Source organism: Heterodontus francisci, chromosome 34 (assembly GCF_036365525.1).
Source record: "Heterodontus francisci isolate sHetFra1 chromosome 34, sHetFra1.hap1, whole genome shotgun sequence".
NCBI classification, from domain to species: Eukaryota; Metazoa; Chordata; class Chondrichthyes; order Heterodontiformes; family Heterodontidae; genus Heterodontus; species Heterodontus francisci.
Genome location: NC_090404.1, coordinates 9750485 through 9773726, shown reverse-complemented (window position 1 = coordinate 9773726; position 23242 = coordinate 9750485). Strand labels below are relative to the sequence as shown.

The following is a 23242-nucleotide window of genomic DNA, read 5'->3' as shown; positions in this document are numbered from 1 at the left end:
GAACTTGTTAAATCAACTTCCTGGTGAGAGCAGCAAATGAAACACTCCTCTTCAGGACCAGAGAAAACCACATGTAGGGTCAACCACCCGAATAAGTTAACTTAATATCAAAGGCATCTCTCATACATGGTGACAGAACAAACAAGAGGGAAAAACCTGAAGAAGGACAAGGGCAGCAGATGCATGGGAACACCACCACCTGCAAGTTCCCCTCCAAGTCACACACCATCCTGACTTGTAACTATATCGCCGTTCCTTCACTGTCACTGGATCAAAATCTGGAACTCCCTCCCTAACAGCACTGTGGGTGTACCGACACCACATGCCCTGCAGTGGTTTAAGAAGGCAGCTCACCACCATCTTCTCAAGGGTCGTTAGTGATGGGCAATAAATGCTGGCCTTGCCAGCGATGCTCAAATCTTTTAAATTCTTTCATGGGACGTGAACAGTCAGTTACAGGACATCAATTAGTTTCACCTTATCTATGAAAAATTAAGGACTTGACACAGTGTGTGTTTGAAACAACATTAATTCATTTGACAGATCTCAAAAAGACTAAACTCCAGCAGATACAAATCCCAACTATCAGAGTAAACATGGTTCAGTTCACGAAGTGATTAACAGCAGCAACAACAGCAGAATCCAACCCCTGCAGTCACTTGTGAACTTGCTGGTGTCTCAGGAGATGTGTTGAACGAGTGAATCCCTTCCCACACTCAGAGCATCTGAATGGCCTCTCCCCATTGTGAACTCGCTGGTCTATCAGCAGTTCACTTGTGGTTTTATAGCTCTTCGCACATTCAGAACATTTGAAAGGCCTGTTATCAGTGTGAACAAGTTGGTGTGAAGCGAGGTGGGAGGATCGTGTGAATCCCTTCCCACACACGGAGCAGATGAACGGTCTCTCCCCAGTGTGAGTGCGTTCGTGTTCAATGAGGTTCTGTGATCGTTTAAACACCTTCCCGCAGTGAGAGCAACTGAACTCTCTCTCAGTGTTAACGAACTGGTGCTTGACCTCAGAGCTTTTAAAGCTGTTCTCACAGTCAGAGCGGTTAAACAGCCTCTCATCAATGTGAACTCGCTGGTGTGTCACCAGGTGGGATGACTGAGTGAATCCCTTCCCACACAAAGAGCAGGTGAACGGTCTCTCCCCAGTGTGACTGCGCCAATGGCTTTCCAGCAGGGACGGGTAATTGAATCCCTTCCCACAGTCCCCACATTTCCACGGTTTCTCCATCTCTCCAGGTTGGATCATCAGTTAAAGCCTCGCCCACACACTGACACGTCTACAATTTCTCCCCGCTGTGAATGGTGACATGTGTTTTCAGCTGTGTAACTAGTTAAAGCTCTTTCCACAGTCAGTTCACTGGAACACTCTCACTCAGGTGTGTGTGTCTCGGTGTTTTCCAGTCATATTGATGTTTGATATCTTTTCCCACAGAGAGAACAGATAAATATTTGTCCTTTCATAATCAAAGGCCGATGATATTCAGATCCTGATGAATCGAGCGACTGACAGATCTTGGCGTGATGTTTGTTTTGCATTTCCGGCCTGCAAATTCTTTCCTTTTCATACCCTGTAAAAGGAGTTTACAAAAGCCATCACTGTTAGTCCAGGATAGAAATTCAGAAGAGACAAACATTTCTCTTGGATTGAGTTTGCTGTTTGTAAATCCTCCCCTTCTAAGCCCCTGTAAAAGGAATTTACAAAAGCCATCACTGTCAGTCCAGGATAGAAATTCACAACATTCTCTCCTCCTGCTTCCTGGCCCAGGATGGCATTGTATGCACCCTGCTACCCATTGCCCCCGATAAAGATGGCAGCCGTTAACCCAGGCCTGTCACTGGGAGAAGCCCCGCAGTTGCTGTCCCGCTTGGTGCAATTGCGGGACTGATAACTTCTTATTCTGGATTTGAGACCTACACCGGGTGTTTGTAAATTGGATACCGTTCCCTGTTTCATACTGGGACGGGGGCTGCACTCGGTGTGTGTGAAGCCCGCATTGCTCCAGAGTTTATTATCCTTGCAGGGAGATTTGCCAGTGCTGTTGGGGATGGTTTAAACTAGCTTGTCGGGGAATGGGAACCTGAGAGGTAGCTCAAATTGGAAGGAAGTAAAGCTGGTTACAGGAGGTAGAAAAGTAGCAAGCGACATTAGAAGGCAGGCAAAACAAAGGCGAGCATCAACTCGGTTTGGAATGCAGAATGTCAAGAAGACAAGGTTAGGGGCACTCTGCCTAAATGCATGCAGCATTTGCAAAAAGGTAGATGATTTAAGGCACAGAAAGAGGTAAATGGGTATGATCTAATTACCATAACAGAAACGTGGCTATAGGGTGATCAAGACTGGGAACTGAATATTCAAGGATATTCGACATTTAGGAAGGACAGGCAAGAAGGAAAAGGAGGTGGTGTTGCACTGATAATAAGGGATGGGATCAGTACATTCGTAAGGGAGGATCTCAGATCGGAAGAACAAAATGTGGAATCTGTTTGGGTGGAGCTAAGAAACAGCAAGGGGCATCAAACATTGGTAGGAGTTGTTTATAGGCCACCAAACAATAGTGGTATTGTGGGGCATGGTATTAATCAGGATATTAGAGAAGCATGTAGCATGGGTAATACAGTAATCATGGGTGACTTCAATCTGCATATACACTGGGTAAACCTAATGAGCACTAATGCTGTGGAGTTTCTAGAATGTGTTCGGGATGGTTTTCTAGAGCAGTATGTCCAGGAACTGACTAGATAACAGGCTATTTTAGATCTGGTATTATGTAATGAGAACGAGCTAATTAATAATCTTATTGTAAAAGAACCTTAAGGAATGAGTGACCATAATATGATAGAATTTTACATTATATTTGAAAGTGAGGTAGTTCAATCTGAAGCCAGGGTGTTAAATTTGAACAAAGGAAATTATGAAGGTATGAGGGGCAAATTGGCTGAGGTGGATTGGGAAAATACATTAAAAGGTATGACAGTATATAGGCAATGGATAGTCTTTCAGGAATTATTACATAGTTTACAACAACTATATATTCCTTCAAGGCACAAAAACCCCACAAAAAAGGCAGTCAACCGTGGCTAACAAAGGAAGTTAAGGATTGTATAAGATTGAAAGAAAAGGCCTTTAAAGTTGTCAGAAGTAGTAGTAAACCTAAGAATTGGGAGGATTTTAGAATACAGCAAAGGAAGACGAAGAAACAGATAAAGAAAGCGTGAATAGAATATGAATGCAAACTAGCAAAAAACATAAAAACAGACTGTAAAAGCTTCTATAGATACATAAAAAGGAAGTGTTTAGCTAAGACAAACGTGGGTCCATTACAGGCAAAGTCAGGAGAATTTCTAAAGGGGAATAGAGAAATGGCAGAGAAACTAAATGATTACTTCGTATCTGTCTTCACTGAGGAAGATACAAGGAAATCTCCCAGAATTAGAGATCCAAGGAGCTCAGGAGAATGAGGAATTGAAGGAAATTAGTATTAGGAAGATGGTTGTATTGGAGAAATTAATGAGGCTGAAGGTTGATAAGTCCCCAGGACCTGATATTCTACATCCCAGATTGTTGAAAGAGGTAGCTATGGAGATAGTAGGCGCATTGATGATCATCTTCCAAAATTCAATAGATTCTGGAACGGTTCCTGCAGATTGGAAGGTAGCAAATGTCACCCCACTATTTAAGAAGGGAGGGAGAAAGAAAACAGGGAACTACAGACCTGTCAGCCTTACATGAGTAGTAGGAAAAATGCTAGACTCTATTCTGAAGAATGTGATAAATGGACACTTGGATAATAATGATCTGATTGATCATAGTCAACATGGATTTATGAATGGGAAATCATGTTTGACGAACCCATTGGAGTTTTTTGAGGATGTTACAAACAGAATTGATAAAGGGGAGTAGTATACTTGGATTTTCAGAAGGCTTTTGATAAGGTCCCCTGCAGGAGGTTGGTTAGCAAAATTAATGCACATGGAATAGGAGGTAATATACTGGCATGGATTAAGGGTTGGTTAACAGACAGAAGGCAGAGAGTCGGAATGAAACGGGTCATTCTTGCACTGGCAGACTGTGATTAGTGGGGTACCACAGGGATCAGTGCTTGGGCCCCAGCTTTCCACAATATATATCAATGATTTGGATGTGGGGACCAAATGTAATATTTCCAAGTTCATGGGAATGTGTGTTTTGAGGAAGATGCAAAGTGGCTTCAATGGGATTTGGAAAGGCTAAATGAATGGGAAAGATCATGACAGATGGAATATAATGTGGAAAAATGTGAGGTTATCCACTTTGGTAGGAGGAATAGATGTGCAGAGTATTTCTTAAATGGTAAAAGATTAGAAAGTGTTGATGTATAAACGGAACTGGGTGTCCTTGTCAATAAGTCACTGAAAGCTAACATGCAGGTGCAGCAAGCAATTAGGAAGGCTATCAATTGTTTAGAACCTTGGTTAGACCGCACCTGCAGTACTGTATGTAGTTTTGGTCCCCTTACCTTAGGAAGGAAACTGGGCCTGTATTCTCTAGAGTTTTGAAGAATGAGAGGTGATCTCATTGAAACCTACAAAATAGTTAAAGGGATAGACAGGGTCGATGCAGGTAAGATGTTTCCCTTGGTTGGGGAGTCTAGAATCAGGGGACATAATTTGAAAATAAGGGGGAAGCCACTTAGGGTAGAGATGGAGGAGAAATATCTTTACTCAGAGGGTTGTGAATCTTTGGAATTCTCTACCCCCAGAGGGCTGTGGAAGCTCAGTCATTGAGTATGTTTAAAGTAGAGATTGACAGATTTCTAAATACCAATGACATAAAGGGATATGGGGATAGTGTGGGAAAAAGGTGTTAAAGTGGATGATCAGCCATGATCGTATTGAATGGCAGAGCAGGCTCGATGGGCTGAATGGCCTACTGCCGCTCCTATGTTCCCTCTAGCCGCCTCCTTCGTGTTCCATTCCATTTCCCACACTTTTGCTCTCACCCCTTTCCCCCCCATCCCCAAAAGCACGATTGGGTTCCTCTTGTCTTCACCTTCCACCCCACCAGCCTTCACATTTGATGCACCATCCTCCATCATTTCACCCACCTCCAGTGTGATGCCGCCACCAAACACATCTTCCCCTCCCCTTTCAGTGTTCTGGTGGGACCACTACCTCCACGATCCCCTGATCCAAACCTATGTCACGTCCAACACCCCCTTCCCTTCCCATGCAAGCACGGGGGATGTAACACCTGCCCTTTTAACTCCTCCATTCTCACTGTCCAAGGCCCCAAACACTCCCTCAAGGTGAAAGTGATTTGCTTGCACTTCTTTCAGTTTAGTATACTGTAGTCACTGCTCACGATGCAGTCTCCTACACACTGGGTGACTGCTTGTTGTCACTGTTGTAATGTAGGAAATCCATCAGCCAAATTGCGCACAGCAAGCTCCCACGAACGCCAATGTGATAACGACCAGATAATCTGTTTTATTTTTTGGTGATGTAAGTGGTGAGAAACCCACTGTGAGCAGAGTGCGAATCAAATTAATGAGTCAATGATTTTCTCTCCTGGTCACAGGGACCCTGAAGCCCCGCCCACTCTCTGTGCCGTCACCAAGATGGCCGCACATGCGCTCTGCTCCCCGCTCAAACACAGTGGGCCTGGGCCTGTTCTGGGAAAAAGCCCCGGAGTGTGCATCACTCAGCATTGGAAAAGACTGTCTAGTGTGACAAAGGCTGATATTTCTTTCGCTCGGGGCGTTAAAGGACCCTGCCAGTATCCCTTTAACAAATCTATTTTGGTAAGAAACATGGCACTGCCAACTCTGTCAATACAGTTTTCCAAGTGAGGAATTGGGTAGAAGTCTGCCTTTGTTTCTGCATTAACCTCTCTGTAGTCTATGCAAAATCTAGTTGAACCATCAGGCACGAACACGACTAGGGAATTCCAGTTGCTTTGACTGGGTTCAATTAAGTGATTTTCCAACATGTATTGGATTTCTGCTTTCATCTGGGCCTGTTTCTCCAGACTTAAGTGATAAGGATGCAGTTTTATGGGAGAAGATTCTCCTACATCCACATCATGTATGGCTAATGGTATACATCCTGGTTTGTCCCTACAGACTCCTTTAAATTCTGTGAGTAGCATTCCCGTTGTTCTGTAACTAAATATGAAAGCATAGTGTCTAATCTCCCTAACAATTCAGTATTAGCGAACCAGATATTGGGAGGTTCGATTTGAGAACTGTCTATGCCTCCTTCTGCCTCATCCTCGCTATCATTTTCATCCTTCACTGTCCTTACTACCTGACGTATCTGTGCTTGTTTATCCTCCTCCCGGCAGTGATATTGTTTCAATATATTGATGTGACACAGCCAATTCTTTTACCAGTGATCTGGGGTGTCAATCAAATAAATTACTTCACCAGTCCTTTTGACGACTCTATATGCTTGACTGCACCATGCATTCAGCTGTTTGCTCTATAAAGGCAGTGGTGCTAACAGTTCATCCCCTGGTTGAAATGTTTGGGGCTTGGCATGTTTGTCTGCCCATTTATTTATGGTTGTTTGGGAAGTTTTGAGGTGTTCCTGAGCCACTTTGCAAGATCTCGTAAGCTGTTCCGGGAGCACGGATACAGAATCTAACATGGAAGGTTCCTCCCTCTGTTCTAAAAACTTTTCTTTGATTAGTTTTAGAGAACCTCTTACCTCATGTCCATAAACTAATTCAAAAGGACTAAAACCGGTAGACACATTAGGTGAATCCCTGGTGGCAAACAAAAGAAATTCTGGCCCTTTGTCCCAATCATGGGGATATTCGTGACAATATGTCTTGATCGTCATTTTGAGGGTCTGATGGTACTGTTCTAAAGTCCCTTGTGTCTGTAGGTGGTATGCTGAGGACTTTAACTGTGATATACCCAGATTAGTCATGACTTCTTGAAAATTTTTAGACATAAAATTGGAACCTTGATCGGACTGGATCTCAATCGGTAATCCATATCTATTGTGGTTCGATAGTACAGAACTTGAGTATTGCTGAAAATAGAGACATGTTATCAAAGCTTTTCCTTGCACTCATCAGGACAATCGTGAGAATAACCAATGTAAGGGAAAACAACGTATACCGCAGAAAGGTCGGAGCAACTGACAAAGCTGTTGTGGTACTGTAAACTTCACTCTAATGCACAAGAAACCTGATGCTTTCCTTTACCTCTTTTCAATCATTATTATCACAATTACAATTGCACTTTGTCAGCTTTGGGTTATCCTGGACGAGCCCCCAATTATATGTTACGACTGAGGCTGGAGGAATGTACTGTCTTTCTCTAGTTCCACATGGCTCACAACATATATTTAAATGTTTTATCCAGTTGTCGACATGGCCAATAAAATACTCTGTTTTTATTTCAGAATAAAATCCACCAACCAGGTTTTTTAAATTAACAACAAAATTATTCAATTATTAAATTATAAAACAAGACTTATTCAATAAAGATGCAAAGCTTATTAATGCACAGGTTGAAATCTGAATATTCCCTTCTAAATTAACCCAACACAAAGCAGATGCACACACAGATGAAAGAGGAAAAAAAAGGAATTTTTTTCTGCAGAGATCGCTTAACAAATAAGACAAAATAAACTTTGGTGAAATACTTGTCAACTCTTGAAGAAAAAAAAGGATAAAATTTAGGATGTTCACCCCTGGCCCTTTTGTCTGGTGCCCAGATACTCATCGACAGCTGGCACTGGGATCTTTTCTGGAGCAGTTCTCTTAAGGCGACACCGAGGATTAGTCTGACAGGCTTTTCAGGAGAAATGTGGCATCAGTTTCTCTATGTCCCACTCTGGATTCTCAGGATTTCTCAAAGAGATGGAAAAAGGTTGAGCTGGTGGCTTCTCTGTTAGAAGGCTTACCCTCAACTGACTCAAAACATTATCCTGAAACGAAACCAACTCTTAACCACCATAAATCTTGACGTCACTTCTCTATAAACAACTCCCCTAGTGTACCAAGGCTTCTGTTGTTTACTTAGCTTAAGACATGTGACTTCCAGTAAGGGTTTGTTTTTAAACAAAGTCCCAAGTCCTTCCAGTGACCTTTTTTTCAAAAAAATGTCCAGCAGCCATAGAATCTGTACTTCTGTACTTCAAATGAATCAATTTCAACAATCTTTTTCACAAGTGATCAAAAGACATATTAGTCATGGAGGCACCTTCACAACACACAGAAGAGAGCGGCTGGGACATATTTCTTACAGGCTTCAGGATTAACCCACACAGGAACTTTGCTGTCAGTGAAAAGAGATGAGAAGTGCCGCTTGTCCCTCTCAGTGTTGCCCTGAAGGACTGTGTCCAGGCTGAAGTTCTGTTCCTGCCGTACGATCCTCCCCCCAGATTGTCCTTTCTAAGCTCTAGCCAGGTGATGTTAAACACTCAGGTGGGAAAGACAAAGATCTACAACAGTGTGTTTGAAACAAAGCTGAGTTGCTTCATGTTTATCCAGAATAATCAACTTCAGCCAAGATATAGGGGTTATTCTCATCAGCAGAAACAAACCCCAACTGTCATCACAGAAACATAGAAAAGTTATAACACTGAAGTAGGCCATTCAGCCCATCATATCCGTGCTGTCCTTTTAAGAGTTATTCAGCCTAATCCCACTTTACAGCTCTTGGCCTGTTGCCTCATGGGTTATAGCTCCTCAATTGCATATCCAAGTACTTTTTAAATATAATGAAGGTTGCTGCCTTATCACTCTTTCAAGCAGTGAGTTCCAGATACCAACTCCCCCAGCCCTCTGGGTGAAAAGATTTCTTAACTGTCTTCCAATCTTTCTGCCAATTACTTTAAAACTATGCCCCTTGGTTATTGACCCCTCTGATAATGGAAATAGCTCCTTCCCATCCACTCTATCTTGGCCCCTCATAATTTAGTACATGCCAACCTCCTCTGTTACAAAGAAAACAACCCGAGACTAACCAATCTTTCCTCACAGCTAAAATTCTCCAATCCTGGCAACATCTTTGTAAATCTCCTCTGTACCCTCCCTAATGCGTCCTGTAATGCAGTGACCAGAACTGCACACACTACCCCATCTATGGCCTAACCAGTGTTTTATACAGTTCCAGTATAACCTCCCAGCTCTTCTATCCTATGCCTTGACCAATAAAAGCAAGCATCCCTTCAGCCTTTTTAACGACCTTTTCTACCTACCCAGGAATGTGTGGACATGCACTCCAAGATCCCTCTGATCCTTTATACTTCTCAGTATCCGACAATTTATTGTGTATTCTCTTGCTTTGTTTGCCCTCCCCAAATGCATTACCTCTCACTTCTCCAGATTGAATTACATTTGCCATTGACCAGAAACTGAACTGGAGTAGCCATATAAATACTGTGGCTACAAGAGCAGGTCAGAGGCTGGGAATCCTGCGGCGAGTAACTCACCTCCTGACTCCCTAAAGCCTGTCCACCATCTACAAGGTACAAGTCAGGAGTGTGATGGAATGCTCTCCACTTGCCTGGATGGCTGCAGCTCCAACAACACTCAAGAAGCTCAACACCTTCCAGGACAAAGCAGTGCACTTGATTGGCACCCCATCCACAAACATTCATTCCCTCCATCACCGATGCACTGTGGCAGCAGTGTGTACCATCTACAAGATGCACTGTAACAACGCACCAAGGCTACTCAAGCAGCACCTTCCAAACCCACGACCTCTACCACCTAGAAGGACAAGAGCAGCAGATGCGTGGGAGCACCACCACCTGCAAGTTCCCGTCCAAGCCACACACCATCCTGTCTTGGAACTATATCACCCCAATTTATATGTTATCCCAGAGACGAGCAATTAATATGATTCCAAATGCGAGCCCCCAATTAATTTGATCCCTTCGAGATGCCCAGATGTTCGGTTACAACCGAGACGGGAGCAATGCACTGTCGCTGGGTCAAAATTCTGGAACTCCCTTCCTAACAGCACTGTGGGCGTACCTACCTCGCATGGACTGCAGCCGTTCAAGAAGACAGCTCACCACCACCTTCTCAAGGGCAATTAGGGATGGGCAATAAAAGCTGGCCTGTCCAGTGACGCCCACAACCCATGAAACAAATATTTTAAAAATCAAACAAAGGTTACTCTTGAATCCAGGGAAAGTTCTGGTCAGGAAGAATCTGAATTCAGCCCAGGACCCAGCGAAAAGCTGCTTACATTTATACAGGCTCTTCCTAAGTTTGAGGAAAGGAATGTCGAGGCGTTTTTCATATCTTTTGAAAAGATGAACAAATAGGTGAAATGGCCGAATGAAAGCTGGACACTGCTATGCAAAGCAGGTTGATAGGCAGAGCTCATGAAGATTATGCCATGCTTCCTGAAGAGGCTTCTGCAGATCATGAGATGGCAAAAAAGGCTATTCCCGCTGCATACGAGTTAGTCCCTGAAACGTACCGTCAGAAGTTTTGGAACTTATGGAGATTGGCTGGGCAGACGCATGTAGAATTTGAGAGGGTGAAGCAAATTAATTTTGGCCATTGTATACAGGCATTAAAGATGGAAACTGCATTTGAGAACCTTCGAGAATTGATTCTTTTGGAAGAGTTTAAAAATTAAATTTCTTCAGCAGTGAGAACTCATGCAGATAACCTGAAAGTTTTGAAAGCAAGGCAAGCAGCGGAAATTGCTAATGATTTTGTGCTTGTAAATAAGCCAAAGCTTTTATCCATCACTCTCATAAACTCAAGAAGGATAGAAAGTGGGAAAGTGAAAAGAAGGAAAGTAGGCGGAACAAAAAGGAACAGCTGAGATTTTATTTTCATACATGGGATGAGGGCATCGCTGGCTAAGCCAGCATTTATTGCCCATCCCTAATTTGCCTTGAGCAGGTGGTGGTGAGCTGTCTACAAGAACCGCTGCAGTCCATGTGAGGTAGGTAAACCCACGGTGCTGTTAGGGAGGGAGTTCCAGGATTTTGACCCAGCAACAGTGAAGGAACGGCGATATAGTTCCAAGCCAGGATGTTGTGTGACTTGGAGGGGATCCTGCAGATGGTGGTGTTCCCATGCATTTGCTGCCCTTGTCCTATTTGGTAGAGGTAGCAGGTTTGGAAGATGCTGTCTAAGGAGCCTTGGTGCGTTGCTGCAGTGCATCTTGTAGATGGTACACACTGCTGCCACTGTGCATCGATGGTGGAGGGAGTGAATGTTTGTGGATGGGGTGCCAATCAAGCAAGCTGCTTTGTCCTGGATGGTGTCGAGCTTCTCGAGTGTTGTTGGAGCTGCACCCATCCAGGCAAATGGAAAGTATTGCATCAAACTCCTGAATTGTGTCTTGTAAATGGTGGACAAGCATTGGGGAGACAGGAGGTGAGTTACTCACCACAGGAGTCCTAGCCTCTGACCTGCTCTTGTAGCCACGGTATTTATATGGCTACTCCAGTTCAGTTTCTGGTCAATGATAGCCCCTAGGATGTTGATAGTGGGGTAATGCCACTGAATGTCAAGGGGAGATGGTTGGATTCTCTCTTGTTGGAGATGGTATTTGCCTGGCACTTGAGTGGCGCAAATATTACTTGCCACTTATCAGCCCAACCCTGGATATTGTCCAGGTCTTGCTGCATTTCTACACGGCCTGCTTCAGTATTTGCAGAGTCATGAATGGTGCTGAACATTGTGCAATCATCAGCGACATCCCCACTTCTGACCTTACGATTGAAGGAAGGTCATTGATGAAGCAGCTGAAGATGGTTGGCCCTAGGACACTACCCTGAAGAACTCCTGCAGTGATGTCCTTGAGCTGGGATGATTGACCTCCAATAACCACAACCATCTTCCTTTGCGCTAGGTATGACTCCAACCAGCAGAGAGTTTTCCCCGATTCCCATTGACTTCAGCTTTGCTAGGGCTCCTTGATGCCATACTCTGTCATATGCTGCCTTGATGTCAAGGGCAGTCACTCTCAACTCACCTCTTGAATTCAGCTCTTTTCCCCATGTTTGAACCAAGGCTATAATGAGGTCAGGAGCTCAGTGGCCGTGGCGGAACCCAAATTGAGCATCACTAAGCAGGTTATTGCTAAGCAGGTGCTGCTTGACAGCACTGTCGATGATACCTTCCATCCTTTTACTGATGATTGAGAGTAGACTGATGGGGCGGTAATTGGCCGGGTTGGATTTGTCCTGCTTTTTGTGTACAGTGCATACCTGGGCAATTTTCCACATTGCCGTGTAGATGACAGTGCGGTCGCTGTACTAGAACTGCTCACTATTTCAGGATCATTCCTGAAAGCAAAGATAACCTCAGCTTCATTTCTCCACCACCGTCTCCTTAAACCTCTCTCACCTGACCTCAATCAAGTGTAAGGAGATCATGGATTTCTTTGTCACGAACACTGAGACCATCCATTCAGCTGCATCCTCCTCTTCTCCACCAAGACAAACATCCCCCGACGTTCCCTCTTCCCTCGCCCTGAACCTGTGTCTTTGTCTAGTTTCTCTCCCTCCTCTCTCACCCCCATTCCAACTAAACTGATCAACCAACTTCCTTTCCTGGCCCTTGTACTAACTGACATTGTAAACAGTTCCCTTTCCTCAGGTATTTCCTGCTCCCTTTTAAAACTGTCATTATCACCCACCTCCTCAAAACCCCCACCCTCAACCCCTCTGTCCTTGTAAACTACCACCTCATCTTCATCCTCTCATTCCTCTCCAGAGTCACTGAAAGTCTTTATTCCTCCCAAATCACTTTCCTCACTTAAAGGTGCAATGTAGATGACAGTTGTTTTTAAAATCACATTACAACAGACTGGGGAAGCTGGTATTAAAATAATATCTGGGTACACGGAGTTAGGTTACAGATCAGCCATGATCTCATTGAATGGCAGGACAGGCTCGAGGAGCTAAATGTTCCAATGTCCCTAATAAACTTGGACTCAAATACAGCTGATGAATGGAAAGTCATGGGAGAACTGGGGAGAAGGCAGTGCAAGAGGAAACCAGCACTTGAGCAGAGTTAGAGAGTTGGGGAAGTCTGGGGAGAAAGTACACTGGAACTGGAGTGGGCCATTAGGCCATCGAGCCTGTTTCACCATGTAATTAGATCCTGGCTGATCAATTAATCTCCCCTCCCTAGATGACATAGATCCAGAATATTAAACTGCAGCCCAGTTATAGGAGTTATTCTCAGCAGAAACAAACCCCAACTGTCAGAATGAACAAGTTCAGTTCTGGATGTGATTAACAGCAGCAATACCAGCAGAATCCAATCCCCTGCAGTCACTTGTGAACTCACTGATGTCTCAGCAGGTGGGACGATCAATAAAATCCCTTCCCACACATGGAGCATCTGAATGGCCTCTCCCCAGTGCGAACATGCTGATGTCTCAGCAGGTGGCTTGATTTCGTGAATCTCTTCTCCCACACGGAGTAGGTGAACGGCTTCTCCCCGTGTGAACTCGCTGGTGTGTCAGAAGGTGGGAAGATTTAGTAAATCCCTTTTCACACATGGAGCAGGTGAATGGCCTCTCCCTAGTGTGACTGCATCAATGGGTTTCCAGCTGGGATGGGCAACGGAATCACTTCCCACAGCCCCCACATTTCCACTGTTTCTCCATGGTCAGGGTGTCCTTATGCCTCTCCAGGTTGGATAAGTTAAAGCCTCGTTCACACAGAACACATGTACAGTTTCTCCCTGCTGAGAAGGGTGTGATGTTTTTTCAGACTGTGTAACTGGTTAAAGCTCTTTCCACAGTTAGTGCTCTGGAACACTTTCACTCGGGTGTGTGTGTCAGAACAGACAAACATTTCTCCTTCCACATTCAAAGACCAATGATATTCAGGTCCTGATGAATTAAGTGACTCTGTCAGATCTTGACGTGATCTTTGGTTTGAGTTTCCTGTCTGGAAATGCTCCCTTCTAATCCCCTGTAAAAGGAGCTTTTCAAAAGTCATCACTGTCAGTACAGGATGGAAATTCTGAACAGACAATTCGAGTTTCTGTGGAACATTTTTTCCTCTCTTGTTTTCCCCCAAAGCTGTAAATCCCCGTCCCACACACTCTCCCTCCTCCCTGTGCTGAAATCCAAACCCATCGCACCATTTCTTTCCTCCACTGCCAGTTTTCTCCCTCCCTCTACTCTGACTGGGTTCAGTTCTCCAGCCCCTGTGTGCAGAGTGAGAATCAAATCAACGAGTAAATGATTTTCCCTCCTGGTGACTGGGACCCTGAAGTCCCGCCCACTCCGTGTCATCACCGTGTCGCATGCGCTCTGCTCCCTGATCAGCCAAGATGGCGGTGGTTGGCCTGGCCTGTTCCTGGGAAAACGCCCGCAGCTGCAAACGCAGGACCTGGAGGTAATTATTCGGGGCTTGCGCCCTACACCAGGTGTTCCTGAAGCCCCCCCCCCACCGCCTATCCGCCGACTCTCACCTGCTACAAAAGCGTCTCCAGCACTCAGCGGCGATCAATGTGACAACTGCGCATGTTCCAGATATAGTCCAGCACTCCACCTGTGCTCCTGTTGTGTGACTAGCTCATATTCACTTTCGCCTTGGATGCTGGGTAACAGCCCCGCCATTGAATCTACTGATCAGAGAATAGAGATTGATTTTTGTAATAAAATTGAGATGAAATTAACTACTCATACAGAGACCCAAATGCATGAGCGTTCTTTGATAGTTGAGTCCTACATGTGAGTAATAACGGCTTTGGATATACTTCCAGAGAGGACATGCAATTTGGCTCACTAGACTGATTCTCTGATTGTTGAGGAGAGATTGAGTCGACTGGACCTCTGTTCGCTCGAGTTAGAAGAATTTGAGGTGACCTAATTGAAACCTAGAGAATTCTTAAGAGGCTTGACAGGATGGATGTTGGCTGGTTCCCCTGGCTGGGGAGTCTAGAACTAGGGATCACAGTCCCAGAATAAGATGCTACACACAGCAATCTGATGTCCTTTTTTAAAATGCTTAGACAGAAATATTTGACAGCACATTTCAATTAAGACTACATCTGAGATAGAGAGAAAGAGACAGAGGGAGAGAGAGAATGAGACAGAGGGAGAGAGAGAATGAGAAAGAGGGACAGAGATGCAACCCAAATAGAAATTTAGGAGAATAGAATTAGGGAGAGACTGGAACAGAGAGAGAAAGAAGAGACACAGAGATAAAGAGACGCACAATGGGTGCAGGTGACTGTATTAATCGTTGAAGCTGTTGGTTAACAAGTATAGCTTGTATTTGAATGTTGCTGAGAGATTGTGTAACTGAGAGAGGGAACCCTGGGCTCTTGAGATGCTAGTTTGTTTAAAAAATATTCCTGCCTTGTCTAATCAATTCTCACCTAAAACAGATTTATCTGGCTATGACCATATTTCTGTTTGTGGAATCTTGCTGTGCACAAATTGGCTGCTGCGTTCCCTACATTACAACAGTGACCACACTTTTAAAAAATCAATCCAATGACTGTAAAGCACTCATCAGGGCTTGAAATTAAGATTGTTAACTTGAACCCGTTATAATTCCCAACTAATTCTTGTGTTTTAGGCAGTGCAGTGGTGATTCTCTCTCTCTCCCTGTGCGTTTCCATCTTTCTGAATGAGAGAATGAAAGAATGAGTAGGAGGAGAGAGAGAGAGAAAGGAAAGAGTGAACAAAACAGTGGGATACACAGCAATACAGAGGGGCAGGCAAATGAAGACACAGGATCTGGGGTCTCCAGGTTAAGCTCCCAGCACCTGGAGAAAAGCCCCTCAGTCACAACCTTCCAGAAGGCCTAATTTACAAAGATAAATCATGGAACCGTGATTTTAAAAGGTCTCTCAAAGGACTCAGCAGCTTCTTCCCAGTTTAATGAGGAATTTATAACTTTCAGGGGGCGATGGGGATGTCCCCAGACTTGGGCTACACATGATTGGGAGTTTTTGAAATTTTTAAAAAATTTATTCATTCATGGGATGTGGGCATCGCTGGCTATGCCAGCATTTATTGCCCATCCCTAATTGCCCTTGAGAAGGCGGTGGTGAGCTGCCTCCTTGAACCGCTGCAGTCCATTTGGGGTAGGTACACCCAGAGTGCTGTGAGGAAGAGAGTTCCAGGATTTTGACCCAGCGACAGTGAAGAAACGGCGATATAGTTCCAAGTCAGGATGGTGTGTGACTTGGAGGGGAACTTGCAGGTGGTGCTGTTCTCATGCATTTGCTGCCCTTGTCCTTTTAGTTGGTAGAGGTTGCGGGTTTGGAAGGTGCTGTCTAAGGAGCCTTGGCGCGTTGCTGCAGTGCACCTTGTAGATGGTACACACTGCTGCGACTGTGCATCGATGGTGGAGGGAGTGAATGTTTGTGGATGGTGTGCCAATCAAGCAAGCTGCTTTGTCCTGGATGGTGTCGAGCTTCTTGAGTGTTGTTGGAGCTGCACCCATCCAGGCAAATGGAGAGTATTCCATCACCGGCGAGTAACTCACCTCCTGACTCCCCAAAGCCTGTCCACCATCTACAAGGTACAAGTCAGGAGTATTCCATCACACTCCTGACTTGTACCTTGTAGATGGTGGACAGGCTTTGGGGAGTCAGGAGGTGAGTTACTCGCCTCTGGATTCCGAGCCTCTGACCTGCTCTTGTAGCTATGGTATTTATATGGCTAATCCAGTTCAGTTTCTGGTCAATGGTAGCCCCTAGGATGTTGATAGTGGGGGATTCAGCGATGGTAATGCCATTGAATATCAAGGGGAGATGGTTAGATTCTCTCTTGTTGGAAATGGTCATTGCCTGGCATTTGTGTGGCGCAAATGTTACTTGCCACTTATCAGCCCAAGCCTGGATATTGTCCAGGTCTTGCTGCATTTCTACACGGACTGCTTCAGTATTTGAGGAGTCACGAATGGTGCTGAACATTGTGCAATCATCAGCGAACATCCCCACTTCTGACCTTATGACTGAAGGAAGGTCATTGATGAAGCAGCTGAAGATGGTTGGGCCCAGGACACTACCCTGAGGAACTCCTGCAGTGATGTCCTGGAGCTCAGATGATTGACCTCCAACAACCACACCCATTTTCCTATGTGCTAGGTGTGACTCTAACCAGCAGAGAGTTTTCCCCCTGATTCCCATTGACTCCAGTTTTGCGAGGGCTCCTTGATGCCATACTTGGCCAAATGCTGCCTTGTCAAGGGCAGTCACTCTCACCTCACCTCTTGAGTTCAGCTCTTTTGTCCAAGTTTGAACCAAGGCTGTAATGAGGTCAGGTGCTGAATGGCCCTGTCGGAACCCAAACTGGCTATCACTGAGCAGGTTATTGCTAAGCAAGTGCTGCTTGATGGCACTGTTGATGACATCTTCCATCACTTTGCTGATGATTGAGAGTAGACTGATGGGGCAGTAATTGGCCGGGTTGGATTTGTCCTGCTTTTTGTGTACAGGACATACCTGGGCAATTTTCCACATTGCCGGGTAGATACCTGTGTTGCAGCTGTACTGGAACAACTTGGCTAGGGGTGCGGAAGGTTCTGGAGCACAGGTCTTCAGCACTATTGCCGGAATATTGTCAGGACCCATTGCCTTTGCAGTATCCAGTGCCTTCAGTGAATCGAATTGGCTGAGGTCTGGCATCTGTGATGCTGGGGACTTCAGGAGGGGGCCGAGATGGATCATCAATTTGGCACTTTTGGCTGAAGGTTGTTGCAAATGCTTCAGCCTTATCTTTCGCACTGATGTGCTAGGCTCCCCCATCATTGAGGATGGGGATATTTGTGGAGCCACCTCCTCCAGTTAGTTGTTTAATTGTCCACCACCATTCACAACTGGGTGTGGCAGGAATGCAGAGCTTAGATCTGATCCATTGGTTATGGGATCGCTTAGTTCTGTCTATTGCATGCTGCTTATGCAGTTTGGCATGCAAGTAGTGCCGGGTTGTAGCTTCACCAGGTTGACACCTCATTTTGAGGTATGCCTGGTGCTGTTCCTGGCATGCCCTTCTGCACTCTTCATTGAACCAGGGTTGGTCTTCTGGTAATGGTAGAGTGGGGGATATGCCAGGCCTTGAGGTTACAGATTGTGGTTGAGTACAATTCTGTTGCTGCTGATGGCCCACAGCGCCTCATGGATGCCCAGTTTTGCATTGCTAGATCTGTTTGAAATCTATCCCATTTAGCACGGTGGTAGTGCCACACAACACGATGGAGGGAATCCTCAATGTGAAGGCGGGACTTAGTCTCCACAAGGACTGTGCGCTGGTAACTCCTACCAATACAGCCATGGACAGAAGCATCTGCAGCAGGCAGTTTGGTGAGGACAAGGTCAAGTATGTTTTTCCCTCATGTTGGTTCCCCACCACCTGCCGCAGACCCAGTCTAGCAGTTATGTCCTTTAGGACTCGGCCAGCTCGGTCAGTAGTGGTGCTACCAAGCCACTCATGGTGGTGGACATTGAAGTCCCCCACCCAGAATACATTTTGTGCCCTTGCCACCCTCAGTGCTTCCTCCAAGTGGTGTTCAACATGGAGGGGTACTGACTCATCAGCTGAGGGAGGGCAGTAGGTGGTAATCAGTAGGATGTTACCTTGCCCATGTTTGACCTGATGCCATGAGACTTCATGAGGTCCAGAGTCGATGTTGAGGTCTCCCAGGGCAACTCCCTCCCTACTGTAGACCACTGTGCCGCCACCTCTGGTGGGTCTTTCCTGCCGGTGGGACAGGACATACCCAGGGATAGTGATTGCATTGTCTGGGACATTGTAAGGTATGATTCCGTGAGTAAGACTATGTCAGGCTGTTGCTTGACTAGTCTGTGGGACAGCTCTCCCAACTTTGGCACAAGCCCCCAGATTTTAGTAAGGAGGACTTTGCAGGGTCGACAGGGCTGGGTTTGCCATTGTCTAGGTCAATGCCGGGTGGTCCGTCCGGTTTCGTTCCTTTTTATTGACTTCATGGCGGTTAGATACAACTGAGTGGCTTGCTAGGCCATTTCAGAGGGCATGTAAGAGTCAACCACATTGATGGGTTTGCAGCAGGAGTGAGGATGGGGAAGGAATGGGGCCGATGTCCCATCTGGATATAATCACATTACTGCTTGCTGTGCACGAATTTCCTGCAGTGACCACACTTTAAAAATTAAATTATTGATTGTAAAACAATCGGGAGAATGTGAAATAAGTCCTGAACCTGTGTAAAGGTTTGTTATAATTCCCAATTAATGCTTGCATCTTTTGCAGTGCAATGAAATTTGAGGGCTTAAAGGAACCCCATTTTAATTCATTTTACTGAGGCTCTGATTGTGGATTTCTCTGTCCCACTCTCCCCAGCTTTCACCCCTTATCTCTATTTAAACTTTAAATAAATAATAAAATATCACAGACAAGAATGTGACTTGTCATTATTAGAAGTGGCAGAGGATGGGGAAAGAGTGACTCCTATTTATCTGATATCTGACTATTATCACATTGCTGCTTGTGGGATCTTGCTGTGCACAAATTGCCTTCAGCCTTTTGGACTGACCACGTTTCAAAAACAATTCATTGACTGATTTTACAGCATCAGGAGTACTTTCACAAAGTTTGTTATAATCCCCGAATAAGATTTGCTTTAGGCAGTGAGATGAATTTTGACTCATGTGACTGAGTTTCTGATTGTGGATTTTTCTCTCTGTCTCTATCTTTCTCTCTGAGAGAAATGGGAGCGAGAGAGAGAGAAAGAGAAAGGAGAGATTGAGGGAAACAGTGGGCTAGACAGCAAAACAGAGGGGCAGGGGGATGAAGAGACACAGGATGTGGGGATCTCCAGTATCATCATTGCCCAGCTCCCATCTTCCAGAAGGTCTGATTTGCAAAAACAAATCCTGGGACAGTGATTTTTAAAAGGAATCAGCAGCTTCTACCCACTGTAACACTGAATGTACAAAACAGCAAATATGGTGGGTACAGGGACAGTAAACAGGAGAGGCACGGGGAAGCAGGAGTATTTGTGTTTTTACAATGAGGCATAAACAGATGGTGAGATACAGAGAAATAGAGGGAGAGAAACAGATTGAAATAACAGGTTAACCAGAGAGAGAGAGAGAGACAGGCTCTGGGGGTCTCCAGTGTTTGGTGACTGCTCAGCTCCCAGCCTGTGTAGGAAAGCCCTCACTTCTCACACCTTTCCCAAAGGTCTGATTTGTAAAGATAAATCCTGGGACAATGATAAGGAATTAGCATCTTAATGGCAGTTTTAAAGAGAGTTTATCAGCTTCTGGACAGACTGGGGCCTGGTCATGTCACTGTCCTCCTGTTGATTTGCTGAAAGATGCAGCAAATGTTCTCAACAATGGTCTTGTAGAGATAAGATCACAGATCATCAAAAAGCAGCTCCCTGGATTGTCTCTGGTCAAAGCAGATATGGTACCTGGATTAACATGACAATGGAAAAGATCTCAGCAACGAATAACCACTCTCGCATTTTAAATCTGTTCCCTCTTTATAGCGGGGGATGTGTAAATGGTGTTGCTGAGATTGTTCATGTTAGTGAGTGACAGAGAGAAAAGGAGTCCTGGGATCTTGCTGTGTCTTTTGTTTTAAAAAGTCTTTTCTTTGTTTTTATTAACGTTTCATTTCTTTCTCTCCAGGAGAGTTTTAGAAGCTGCAACATGTCGATGCAGAAAGGGTGGGTATTTTGGCAAGAGGAATCCTTGGACAAGAGCTTCCTCCGAAGGGGAATAAGAATAAAAATATATGTTTCTCTGTGTCACTTACTCTTACCTACAGAAAAAGCTTTCGGGGGTTTGAGATATTTTTACAACAAGGCAGTTGCAAAGGTTGAGAACCGCTGCTCCAGAGCACCCAATGTAACCTGTATATTTCACCCTCTCCATCTCTTCCTGCAATTTTATCTCTGCACCTCCCTGGCTGTTCGTATCTCAGCCTCTCCACGTCTTTCTTTATGTCTCAGCATCTTTATCTTATCCTTTATATCTCTGGTTTCTGTGTCTCAGTGCCCATCATTGGGGGAGAATTGGACTCGGCCATGGTGTTGTACAGATGATAATGAACTGGGATCCTGCTTCCATCTCTCCCAAGTTTTATTTGCATTGATGTAAAAACAGGGCAGAGATGTGAAGTGGTTCACAAACACCCCGATTAAGTCTTGTGAGCAAAGTTATAGCTCATGGAATAAAAGTTCCAGTAGCAACATGGATACGAAATTGGCTGAGTGACAGGAAACAGACAGTAGTGGCTAATACATGTTTTTTTTTGGGCTGGAGGAAGGTTTGTAGTGGAGTTCCCCAGGGGTCAGTGCTGCAACTGTTGCTGTTCCTGATATATCACAGAATTGTTACAGTGCAGAAGGAGGCCATTCGGCCTATCATGTCCTCACTGGCTTTCTGAAACAGCAATTCCCTCAGTTCCATTCCCCTGCCTTCTCCCCATAACCCTGCACATTCTTCCTTTTCATATAACTGTCTAATTCCTTTTTGAATGCTTCAATTGAACCTGCCTCCACCATATTCTCAGACAGCGCATTCCAGACCTTAACCACTTGCTGCATGAAAAAGTTTTTCCTCATGTCACTTTTGATAATATATATTATATATTAATAACCTAGATTTGGTGTACAGGGTACAGTTTCAAAATTTGCAGATTACATGAAACTTGGAAGCATTGTGAACTGTGAGGAGGACAATGCAGAACTTCAAAAGGACATAGACAAATGGCAGATGTAGTTCAATGCAGAGAAATTGGAGGAAATTTCTGCTCATAAACTACTGGATATCAGACAAGCAGTCTAATTTTTTTTTTAGATTTAGAGATACAGCACTGAAACAGGCCTTTCGGCCCACCGCATCTGTGCCGACCATTAACCACCCATTTATACTAATCCTACACTAATCCCATATTCCTGCCACATCCTCACCTGTCCCTATATTTCCCTACCACCTACCTATACTAGGGGCAATTTATAATGGCCAATTTACCTATCAACCTGCAAATCTTTTTGGCTGTGGGAGGAAACCGGAGCACCTGGAGGAAACCCACGGAGACACAGGGAGAACTTGCAAACTCCACACAGGCAGTACCCAGAATTGAACCCGGGTCGCTGGAGCTGTGAGGCTGCGGTGATAACCACTGCGCCACTCATTTAGCAAAAGTGGAGTCGTCGAGAGAGGTGATGGTGAGGTCGAACTTGGTGTTGTCAGAGTGCATGTGAAGACGGACGTTGTGATTTCAGATGGTGTTGCTGAGGAGTAGCATGTAGATGAGAAAGAGAAGGAGGTGGAGGTTAGATCCTTGGGGAATGCCAGCGGTAACTGTGCAGGAGTGGGAAGAAAAGCTACTGCAAATGATACTCTGGCTACGATTAGGTAGATGAGAATGGAACCAGGTGAGTGCAGTCCCACCCAGCTGGATGACCAGTAGAGAGGCGTTTTAGGAGGTTGGTGTGGTCAAGTGTGTCAAAGGCTGCAGACAGGATGAGGAGGGAAAGGTAACTTTTGTCACAGTCACATAGGATGTCATTTGTGACTTTGATAAGAGCTGTTTCAGTACTGTGGCGGGGACAGAAACCTGATTGCAGGTTTTCAAACATGGAGGTGAATTTGGGAGGTGATAACACATTTAAGGAGATTGGAGAGGAAAGGGAGGTCAGAGATGGGGCTCAGTTTGCAAGGAGGTTGGGGGGGTCAAGGGTTTGTTTTTTTGAAGGGGGGTGATAAAGGCAGGTTTAAAGAAGGGAGGGACAGCACCTGAGGGGAGAGAACCATTCAGAATATCAGTGAACACGGGGATGTTTGGTGGTCAGCAGTTTAGTGGGAACAGGGTTCTGGGAGCAGGAGGTGGGTCTCATGGACAAGGTGAGCTCAGAGAGGGCATGAGGGGAGATAGGAAAGAAACTAGAGAAAGATGTGGGTTCAGGGCTCGGACAAGGAGGAGCTTTAGAGGCAGTTTGGCCCAGTGGAAGGGAAGGAAGCAGCAGAGACAGCTGATTGGATGGTCTCAATCTCAGTGACAAAGAAGTCCATGAGCTCCTGGCATTTGTTGGAGTTGAGGATGGAGGAGACTGGGGAAAGGGAGAGCACTTCAAAAGGAACTAAATTGTGTTAGAGATATTAAAAAGTCTCAACACACTGTGTGTTTAACACAAAGCTGATTTATTTGAATTTTATCCAAAATATTAACCCATATAACAGAGCTGGAGTTCATTAACATCAGCACAAACAGACCCCAATGAACACAGGTCAGTCTTTGATGTTATTAACTGAAGAATCCAACCACTGTAGTTACTTGTGAACTCGAAG

General features: G+C 45.0%; 1 protein-coding gene across 1 annotated transcript; it reads right to left on the bottom strand.

The window, feature by feature from the left end:
• Window positions 1-655: 655 nt before the first annotated feature.
• Window positions 656-1237, bottom strand: LOC137348599 (zinc finger protein 239-like). Its single transcript, XM_068013884.1, has one exon. It carries the CDS (start codon window positions 1235-1237, stop codon window positions 656-658), a length of 582 nt encoding a protein of 193 aa, XP_067869985.1.
• Between the last annotated feature and the right edge of the window lie 22005 nt (window positions 1238-23242).

Excerpts from the sequence above, each read along its gene's own strand:
- LOC137348599 (XM_068013884.1), bottom strand. The coding sequence starts at position 1,237 with ATGGAGAAACCGTGGAAATGTGGGGACTGTGGGAAGGGATTCAATTAC.